Genomic DNA, 11,516 nt, shown 5'->3' on the forward strand with positions numbered 1-11,516 from the left:
TTGGACAGGGGATATATATATGGAATGTTTGTGTCTATATTTCACTCTGCAGCCAAAACTACACATCGCACATAAATGGTGTTTGTGTGTGGTAGTAGCCCTAAGTCTCCCATCGTGCACTATGGTGCGTCTCGATAGATATAAGGATGTAGAAAATATGGGGTTGAAAGTGGTTGACTTCGAATATGTGTGACGCTTCAATGAGAATTCTCCAGTTCTTTCTAGAAAGTTCCAGAATTTTGAAGAAAGTTCTAAAATTTTCTGGAATATCGTAGAATTCTCACATATATTCTCTGTCCTCACTCTCATTCATCACCCCTACAACCTACCCCTCTCATTTCTGTTTAAATTAATAATACATTATAGTACATATTTTAAATAATCAAATAAAAAAAATTAAACGATAAAAACAAAACAAATATTCTGGAAATTTTGGGATTACTTTAATAATTTTTAGATGCTTCAAGAATGTTCCATAACATTCTATATTATTTAAGAAGCTTTTCGACGTTTCCGGAAATTTTAAAAATTTTATGATTAAAAATAACTATCTGAATTGTTTTCCGAATTTTTCTTTAGCAATAGTATTCTGAATAACTTTTTATGCACAAATAATTTTATTTTATCAGTTTTTATTAAATTAGAGGAGAAGGTGGTATTATGGAACACTGCGGGTATTATGGAACCACCCCATTTCGAACTAATAATAAAGGCGAACTGCATCGGAATGTGGCTGAACTGAACTAGGCAGACATCCATAGCAAGGGAAAAACCCGTTTTACTTCATTTAAACGGTTGTCCGTATTTAATCAGCAAATTTGTTTTTTTCAAAATTCGCAAGTTTTTAATGCTAAGTGAATTTAATTATTTTTAAAATATAAATCGTGTAGTTGTAGGTTCACTGGTGCTTGTATTCCGTTCCAGAGACTTAGGGGTACATATTAATCTGTGTGATGTTCACGTTTTTTAAATTTTGGTCTTGACAGACATAAGTTAATTCGAGATGGCGATGCGTGAAATACGGACCCCATTGGTGCTTTTACAGTAATATGGAACTCAACTCCTCCGAACTTTCTATTTGCAAGCAGACATTCCTCCAGAGCAATTTGTGAAAAAGACACTAGGTAGAAAGCCAATTCTTCCTGAGAATATCGAAAAAGAGCTGCTGGAATATATATTGTTGATGGAGGTCATATTTTTCTATTATAAAAGCATTTTTGCGATAAAATACATTGGAGTAAATAATTTTGTAATTATTTAACATTTTTTGTCCTTTCCTATTTGTTTTTGGCTACATTAAAGCATTTTTTTGAAAATATACAGTAAGGTTCCATATTACCACCCGATTTTCTCTAAGCCTACTTTCGGACTTTTTGTACAAAAACCTTCAAAAACCATACTTATAGTTACACTAGCGAAAAATCCAATTAGGAACATTTAAATTACTAGTTACCAGTACTTTTCGCACAAAAAATGTGGGTGTAGTTATGATACCTTGTTTACAATTCACTAAAATGTAATTGGGGTTCCATAATACCACCTTCTCCTCTACTATATGAAAAATATATTTTAGTTAAAATGTTCTACAATATTTTTATTTATTCAGAATGTTCTAGAATGAACTGGGCCAGAAGATTCGAAGATGTTTTGGAATAGTCGAGGACCGTTATGTGTGAGTAGTGGGGATGGCTTTTGGCGAAGTGTGTGACGCACATACTTCAGTTGATTTTTCATAACTAAAGTGTACGAAAATAGAAAAAAGTAGAAAGCGAAAAGTGAGTATTGAACAACTCCTTTCCTAATTTTATATCGATGAATTATGTACATCAAGCACAACGGACATTAATTTATCTTTTCTTTAAGTTAAATACACGAGATGATTATACTCACTCGGTTTACTAACTTTCAAAATTTCTAAACTTTCGTTATTAGATGGAAATTTATTCATGCTCTTTCTAAAAATAATCTTTTCTCCTTTCATGTCAGGCCAAACTGTCAACATTCCTTTAAAACCCGCGTAACGTATCTGCATGGCTGAGGGTTCGTTCAAAATGTCTAATTTTTCAAACACCTGTAAAATGATTTCAAATACTTATTCGTTAATAAAAAATAAAATAAACTTTTAAATTTCGAACCTTTTTTGCTAATTCGGAAGATATCTTGCCAATTCCATCAGAAAATTTATATTGTCCATCAGAATTCTGACGAGGGATTGTTATGTCTGCCACTTCCTCAGTTTTGCTCCTGTCTACGTGAATTGCATTCAATGCCTGAGAAAAAAACTGACCTATTCGCGCCATGTATTTTGGAATGCATTTGATATGCTGAAAATTTCCTAATTCACGATATATATCTTTCAGAGCTAGCGGTTTACCTGTATCATCTTTATCTGCATAAAACATTAAGCCCTGTTCTCTTAAGTGACTAGTTGAAGAGCCTAAAACCATATACTTTCTTTGGCCAATTTTAAAACCATTTAACAAGTTTACTTTTAGTAAATTAATTATTTCTTCATCATCAGATTCGTTTTCAGGTTCGTATTTACTCTTTTGTAAACTATATAATGGTTCATAATTATCCTCTCGAACAGACACTCTAAGAGCATAATCTTCACTAAATTGCCTGAAGAAACGGCATCTAAAATAATATTGAGAAGGCAAATATATCACTCGAGTCGGAGTCAAAATGGCCCTTCTCACTTTAACTAAATTTGGACTATTTCCATTGGCTTCATCATCAAAATCTTTGTATTTTTCAAATAAGAAATTCAGTGCATTCTGGAAAATCACAATGTTATTCCTCTCAAATGCAGCATTGATTTCAATTAGTGTCATCTCCAAGATGTTTGGATTGTCGAATTCATTTAATTTGCCGTTTACAGATTCGATTTGTTTGTACAAATACATCTGCACAGCAACATCTCTAGTTCTGGAAACAATGCATTTTAATGCGTAAACACAATTAAAATTTCCATTTAAAATCTTTGGTGTTGGATAACTTTTAGGTTTGTCGTATTTATTGAGAGGCGAAAAGAAACAATCAACATCTTTACAATTATTTACCAATCGACAAATCACATCCCAAGATTGATCCCAAAATAATTCTAACTTTAAAACACTTGAAAGACCAATATCTGATTCTGAACAATGTGAGAATTTTGACACTCGAATGAAGAAATGTGTGTTAGGATCTTTATTGTGATAATTAAGGTAAAAATTTTCCTCCTTGTTTTTATGCCTAGATTCTTGTATCGCGTTTCTGCTCACTCTATACAACAATACTGGATATGTAAGGTAAAGGCATAAACTAAGAGTTTTTTCAGTAGGTAACTTGTTAATTAATATTCTATATATGTCAGAATACTTAATTTCGAATCTGTGTAATACATGTGTACTTGCATTCTGTTCCTGTTTCCCAAGTTTCTTTTTTGTGACTATGAAGTATACGAAAATTCTCTTGCGATCGTGTTCGAAGTCTGCAATGATTTGTGTTACTTTATATTCTAATGATAGGGCAGCATTCTGTAAACTTGTGTTATAATGTTCAACTAAATTGTTCAAGCCAACTACTGTACAAAAAGAGAAGCTGTTTACGCGAACTTCTTTATCGCTTAGTTTAGAACATGTGCTAAACATTTTAGTGTCTTTCATCGATAACCATGCTTGATCTTTCTCTAGATCTTGTTTACACCATCTGTGTATCAATTTCTCTTTATAATCTTCAAGGCGTTGTGGGAACTTTACTCTGCATTTTAAATTATTGTATTGCTCTTCGTAATAATCATAAATACGACGAATTTCTTCAAAATCCGTTATTTCAGCCCCTAAACAATAATTTATTTTATTCTTGATGACAGCAACATCTCTCTTTGGCATCCATAGAATCTTCGTTTCTAATTCTTTCACCATTTTCAATTTTTCTCTGGAATTTTATTAAATTGTTTATTAAAAGTTTTTGTTTTAATTCAAGTTTATTGCTCAGCTTGATATTTTTACCTTTGCGTTAAACTTTCCTAATTTCTCGTAGAAACAATTTTGGAGGATTAATATTGATTCTAAATAGGAATTTTCTGTAGAAAATATAACTGAAGTCATGCAATTAAATTAATAATTAATAAAAAGAATCATAAAATCAGTAATAAAATTCAAAATTTATCCATAATATAAATTCTGAAATGTATCTCTAGCATCATTTTTCCACAAGAGAAATGATACTAGAGAAGCTGCATTTCTGAACAAATTTTAAAATATGNGGCAAAAGATGGCGCGGAGAAATGAAACCATGGAAGAAAGAAAAGTACGTCTAACGTTGCTACGAGAAAATTATCAACGAAACAGAAATAATCAGACAGAAGAGCAACTTGAAAATTATAGGGAAACACATCGAATCAGAGAAAGATTACGTAGAGAAAGAGAAACAATTACACAGATGGATGAAAGAAGAAAGCAGTGTAGACAATCATATACTTCATTGTCGGCAATTATTTCTACAGTTTATTCTTGATATGCAAGCAAAAATAGAAAAACTATATTATATATAAATGTACGAACAAATTAAAACCCAGCAAAGCGGGTACTTGCAGCTAGTTTAATTTAAAATATATGCTCTCCACCAAAAATTAATAGTGGCTTGCCCCTGTACATCATACTTTTTCTTTAACAATAGAGTCGTGCCGGTCATCTATAACTGTTTTCACCGAAAAAGTTTTGAATTGAAATAGCGTGACATTCTTTTTCCATCGGAATATGGTATACACTTAATCTGAGCCTCCTAATCTTTCCATATCATTGTCTAGTCTTTCATCTTCTAACTCCGTTCTCGAGATTAAGAAATGACAGACGGACAAACGACAATGAAAATTTATAGGTCCACAATTTTTTCAAATTGCAGTCCAATTAGATACAAACATTAAAAATTCTATAAAATGTTACACTAATTCTATTGTTTTATGGATTTTCAAGATCAATTCCATTAGTGACCGAGTGCAAAAATACCATTGAACACGGGTCGTAGGTTTGCACCTCACAACACAGTTTTATGGGTTTAGTTCACAGGCCTAACACCTAAATAGAAGGAAGCTTTCTATAGAAAGTCCTCCCAGGAATCATCTTCCTTTGGCAGATTGTCTGTTTGTTACATTGACATATTCCATATTTCATCAAACCAAACCAGTCTGTAGCAATTCCAACATTTCTATTTACTCTTAAGAATTTGTTTACTCTTTTTACATTCAGCACAAATTCGTTAATCCGGTTGTCTGAAAATTAATTCACAATCCGAAATTTTCCGATAATAATCCTCATGGCCATGTACAGTACATTAGATATCACCTACGAGAATCAGACTGAATTAATGTAATGAGGTAACACAACACACAGGCAATCTTCCAAAAGTGATGCCTATCGAAAAAGGACTTTCTATATGTCAATGGTCCTTATTTCGTGAAGAAGACTAAGAAAACTCCATGTGAGATCCGCGATTTTTACGTAGTTGTTGGAAAAAAATTGTAAACAACTCCGATGGAAAAAACCCGCTCTTGGTGAGAATTAGATCGGAGGTCACCGTTTGTTTTCACAATTAGGTGAAAAAGTTGACAGAAATGTTAATGTCAACAGGAAGCACTGTTAAAGTCAACAGAAGTCAATCACGTGACTCCTTTCCCACGAAGACAGTATAAAAGCTCGAGCCCCCGGAAGCTCCGGGCAATCCAAAGGAAGTTATACTCTTTAATGTGTGCATCTTGTCTCCATACACTGGACATAACGACCGAAAGGAGAAGACATCGACATATGCCAGACCACAACTTCGAACTTCAATCGCCATACACAGTTCCTGCGCCGACTACGATTCCTACGACCCATTCAACGCACGCACACCATTCATTTCCTCATAGAGGTATTTTTATTTAGAGTTTTGTGAACTCTCTCTCTCAGAATAGCCGTTAGAGCTGTTAAGAGCGGCCCTCTGTATAGTAAACTCATATTTAACCGCATTTAAACTTATTATTATTATCGCCTCATGTAACCTAGCTTAATTATTCAATAAATGTTTTGCTTCTTTATTAAGCCTGTCTATCGTTGTACTTGCCGACTTACCGGCGCACTCCCCACTCAATTTGCCCTCCTAAGCCATTCGAGGACCTCGAGACCGGGTTTTACCAGCCCGCGCAGGGTATGTGGTCATTTGGGATCATCCCAGTGGCCCTCTGCTAGTCTCACATTGCCTCTGCTAGTCTCCACGTGCCAGCTTGTTGGTGAATGCAAACCCGTGACCTATGTTCAGTGATTATTTTTAAAGGAGAGCTACAAATTATACATTATTTCTGAGGTTTTAATTCAATTGAACTGTACAGTACAATGTGTTAGAATACAAAAAAAACTTAACTTCATTATGAAAAAAGTTAAATACAGTTTAACTGGATCGAAGTTTACTATTTTCACGCGTGTTTATAGAGAGACCTTTTTCTATCTGATAATATCATCGATATGAGTAGACAAAAATGATGATAATGAAGACGATGACGATGATGACTCTCTAATCGTCACCACCTGATAATGGTGGGAGAGCTCAGTAATTTTACTTATCCATAGAGCAATGCAGGCTGGAACACAAGATCCTGATAGGGACGTTTATGCCAGTAAGGTATATGGGGGAAAATGAAGCTAAGAGTGACCATACCCTTATTCTGTGGAGATATTCATCATGGTAGTAACCAGATTAAAGTATGATACCGGCTCAGATGTACACAGATTAACAAGGTCCGCGTTCGTGGGTTAGGCAGAGGCTCGCGTTCGTGGGTTAGGCAGAGGCTCGCGTTCGAAGAATAGGCCACAATCGCCCTTGGTTACCGGTGGCGAAAGCAGCACCGGCACAAGCATGGCTACTGCAATGCCTTCAACAGAAATGAGGAACCAACCCAGCCTTGGTGTTTCTGTGGCAACGTATCCACAGACCACAAACGCTGGAAAACCACACTAACGATTAAAATGCAAAATATCAATAGAAATGAACGAATTTATCATCTGCACTTACTACACCATCACAAGACTGAAAACAAACATAACAGCGTACAGACAACTATATCATAGATTCACACAATAATATCCTCACCTCACTGTCACCAAAAAAGAATTGATGATCAAAAAAGAACAAATATACACAACTAACTTATCCCACAAACGACACTTGAACTTATCAAATAACAGGGTGCTGTTCAAATACATCAACAGACAGAAACATTTAACATTAATGAAGATCGTGTTACCTGTCAGGATAATCCAGCAACAAGCACTGATTAAAGCACAAACACAACAACTACTAATAACACCTTCACTACAAACAAATACAGACACTGCGGAAGTTTTTCTACAAAAAACAAGAAACATCAGAGTAAAATAAAGTAGTAACTCTAGCAGACTCAACACACAACTAAACTTACATTCACATCATACGGACACGACACAACATATAAAAAGCATATATACCATTAAGCAATCGTGGTTTTGTGGGGTCCCAAACGAGGTTCGAACTCGAGTAAACCGTGAAATTCTTGCGCGACACAAAATGTAAACAACGAGACTCGGAACGGTTCGAGTATGTGTCAAACTATCTGTCAAGGTCTTAGTGGAAGACATACTCTAGTACGAGCGCTCATAAACAGGTAGATCTTTGACACGCGTGTCTATAAAATGTTGGTCGAGATAAACCTTTTCGAACAAAAGAAAGGGAATATTTGATAGATGAAAAATGAAAAATGATCGTTAAATTCTTAGACGTCAAAAAATGGTAAATAACGGCCTGAGTTATGAGTGCAGGTGTTATTATTTTATAAACAGTCACCGAGCAGAGTCGACAAAGAGGTATCAGATGGACACCTCGAATCGGACCTTTCCCGCGACCCGAAAAAGTTTCGTCTTGCACCTGGAGACAAAGGAGAGACCAATCGGGAGGCGAGGAATGGGACGAGGGACCAATCCGAAATGAGAATAGTGGGGTAAAAACTATAAAAATATGAACTTCAAGGTCGAAAAGGGAGTCTCCTCTGGATTAAGCCTACCGTTGTGATTTAGATTGTGTTGTGCAACCGCCGATCACCCAGGACGCCGCAGCTTAACAACGAACATCTGTATCGTCCAGTGATCCTTCTCGTCCGCCCGGGCTGCGATCGATCACCCGAACTTTCGCCGTTCACAGGAGCACCGAGATTTGGAATTGTCCAATATCGATGTAAGCATGAATTCGAACAAATAAACGGGTTTTCTTTTGTAAAACACTTGTTCTTCATTTGCCTCCTTTGCCACCACCCACATACGCGGTTTCCCTTAGGCTCATTCTGAGGGGAGATAGACTTTATTCCCCCTCAAAGTCGGCAACCTTACAGTCTCAAAAGGCACACCACGGCACGCATCCCTACGACCTGTCCCAGGAGTTTGTTGACAAAACTGCGTCAAACAGCTGGTTAGCTCGGAGATGCCTCTTTGGGGAGACGGAAAAATTCATGATTGCTTTAACTAAATACTAAAAACTACAGAAAACACATATTCAAACATACACCACTCACAAATGACAAATGACACATGCAAAAAATGTCACATCATGCCAAAATCTATACAACACATCACTTCTGGTTGCAAGCTCTTGGCGCAGACAGATTATTTACATAGACATAATCAATTAGCAAATAGAGCTTGCAAACAAACACAAATTATTAGACATGCACGAACCATACTACAAATACATTCCACAGACAGTATTGTAAAACGACAGGAACAAACGGTACTACGACAAAACCATAATCACAGATAAAACAATTTACCACAACAGATCAGACATCACACTCATTGACAAACACAATAAAATCACATACATTATAGACATATCCATTCTAAACATTCACAATATACAAAACACATTCACTGAAAAAATCAGCAAGTACACGGAACTTGCCCAGGAAAGAAGGCACCTGTGGAAGATGGATATGGTGCTTATTGTACCTGTCGTTCACTCCTCTACAAGGGTCATACCGCACACACTACACAAAAGCCTGGGAAGATTACAATTGAATAGAAATACATACATCACACTACAGAAGACCACTATATTGCATACATGCCACATTGTTTGGAAATTCCTGAATACAGACACTGACACACTTATTTAATTTTTGTCTTGTTTTGATTACTATGCTTTGACTCTGATCCTGCATAGTACACAGCAACCGGTGTCAGTAGTGTATAACTCACTAAATTCAACATAATAATAAGCGCAGAGCCCAACGGTTAGGAGTTGAAATTTGGTACACAGTAGGGTACGTCATGAGAACGTACACTAAGAAGGGATTTTTCAAAATTCCTCCCCGCGGGGGAGAGGGAGAGGATTAAGGATTACCCTCAACTCAGATTCTACTGTACTATTTTAAATGCGGTGTTTTACGTTTTTGACTGAGATTTAGTAGGATATGCCATGAGAATGCACATTAAGAGGGGATTTATGGAAATTTCATCTCCGATGAAACAGAAGGAGAGAGTTAGTTTTAGTCATTAAATAATAAAGAAGGAAAATAAATAGTGACACATATAGCATACATTTTGGCAATTAATAAATATTTTAATCATTTCCACTTCTCGGGTAAGCCAAAAACAATAAACCCAAAATAAACGAATTGAAATTTACGTAAGATAACATTCGTAGTTATATAAATCAAATATTATAGTATAATACAATAGAAGAGTTAGAAGTACAAAAGAATCTAATAATCTTAATCATTGTTAGTTTTATTTTTTGCCCGTGCTAGCAGGGCTCATCTGCTAGTATATAAATATAACTGTTAGATCTACTGTTACAAATAAATTTTTAACGTAGGAAATAATATTAACAGATGCTGTTGTTACATTACAGAATTAATTAAATGCTATAGTTATTTATTTTATGTAAATACTTTAAAAACAAGACATTAAGAATATAGTGTTAAATACAGGATAGCCATAATTAAAGTTTCTCTATTTAGAGCACTGTGTAGCTGAACAAATATGCTCATTTCAAGAAAAAATTTATATACAGACTATGCAAAGGGCACGTAAAAGGATCTTGCATAAACAAATTTAGTACGAAAACTTCTGCTATAAGGCGCATTACAGGAAAATACATGAAACAAAACAATGAAAATGCATTTATTTGTACCGCATGGGAGATGCCTTCTGCAGATATGGTTTACTAATTAATTAAGGAATGTTACAGAATGTATTCCACATTGATGTAAAATTTGAGTGATAAACAGTGTGTACTATAGAGAACCCCAACTCCTTTTCAGTGATGCTTTGAACAAACAGTGTAATACGATGGAAATGTTGCAAAATTTGCAACATTTCCATGATAAGCCATGTTCCAAACGATATATGCCAAACTCCTCCTAGAAGAAGTTTTTGAACTAAAATTTTTTTGCAAAATCCTTTTTCGCATCTTCTGCATAGTTTGTACACGAATTTTGGCGTCAATCCGTTTATTGTTTACAGCTATAAAGTGCTCTGAATAGAGAAATTTTAATTACGGTTGCTCTGTATGTTTTAATTTATTGTATATATTAATTGAAAAACCTTACCAATATGTTTAACGGGCTTTCTATCTTCTTCATCCCAAATATCTTTAGTGTACTGTATAAATACTTGACCATATTCTAGTTGCTTCGTTTCATCCAAAACACCAAACATGATTCTCCCTTGATCAGGTGGAATCGGTATACGAGTTTTAACCTTTAATTTATCTAAAAATTTATCGTTGTATAATATTATTATATACTAAACGCAGTATATAAAGAAATATACAAAGAATAATCTGCTTTACCTATATGTTTATAGAATATAGCTCTCAGCAATGAGAGAAAGAATGGTTCGTAGAGCATATCAATGCCAAACTCGTTAATTTTGCCATAATTGATGCGAAAGGCACAATATTGTTTTAACATATCTCTTGCATCTTCCTCGTAGATGAAACTCTTTAACGTTTTCTCGAACATACTTTTTTGCAATTTAAAAAATACTCTGTCCGGTATGTCGAACTGTGATAAAATTGTTATGATTTGTCTGTTTAGATAAACCATTCCTGTAATAAATTTATTTAACAATTACTTTAGAATATTTAAATAAATATTCATATTTTACATCGAAAGCACCATATGTATATGGAATATCATATCAGAAAACATCATATTCAATTAAAAGATTTGAAATTTTATTCATTACGAATACAAAAAAGTAATTAACAACAGATTTAAAAATGTCCGGAAATCTGAACTCTGTCTCTGATCTAAAGACCTGAAGAAGACTGATCTCTAATACTTTACAGCAGTTTATTTAAGCAAAATACCACAATATCTGTTTGTTTTACTGCATCTAATTAACCAAAGTTCTTATTTTCTACTTTAGAAGCCCTATTTATTTATATATTTTATTATATGATAAACATTTTTATTATAAAGTAACATGCCATAAAGAACAACAACAACCTGACTAAATATGGCA

General features: G+C 34.6%; 1 protein-coding gene across 1 annotated transcript in view; it reads right to left on the reverse strand.

Annotated features, from left to right (window-relative positions):
* The window catches only part of LOC111615506 (RNA-dependent RNA polymerase 1-like), a 27,664-nt gene that overhangs the window by 11,795 nt on the left and 4,353 nt on the right, over positions 1–11,516 (reverse strand). Inside the window, exons 4-5 of the mRNA XM_023356910.1 lie at positions 10,840–11,097; positions 10,598–10,759 (exon numbers count right to left, since the gene is read on the reverse strand). Of these exons, the coding sequence (XP_023212678.1) occupies positions 10,598–10,759; positions 10,840–11,097 (420 nt within the window). The remainder of the gene's footprint in view (positions 1–10,597; positions 10,760–10,839; positions 11,098–11,516) is intronic.

The sequence above is a fragment of the Centruroides sculpturatus genome, unplaced genomic scaffold (genome assembly GCF_000671375.1).
Source record: "Centruroides sculpturatus isolate CEXI.00-Female unplaced genomic scaffold, Cexi_2.0 scaffold1899, whole genome shotgun sequence".
Classification (NCBI taxonomy): domain Eukaryota; kingdom Metazoa; phylum Arthropoda; class Arachnida; order Scorpiones; family Buthidae; genus Centruroides; species Centruroides sculpturatus.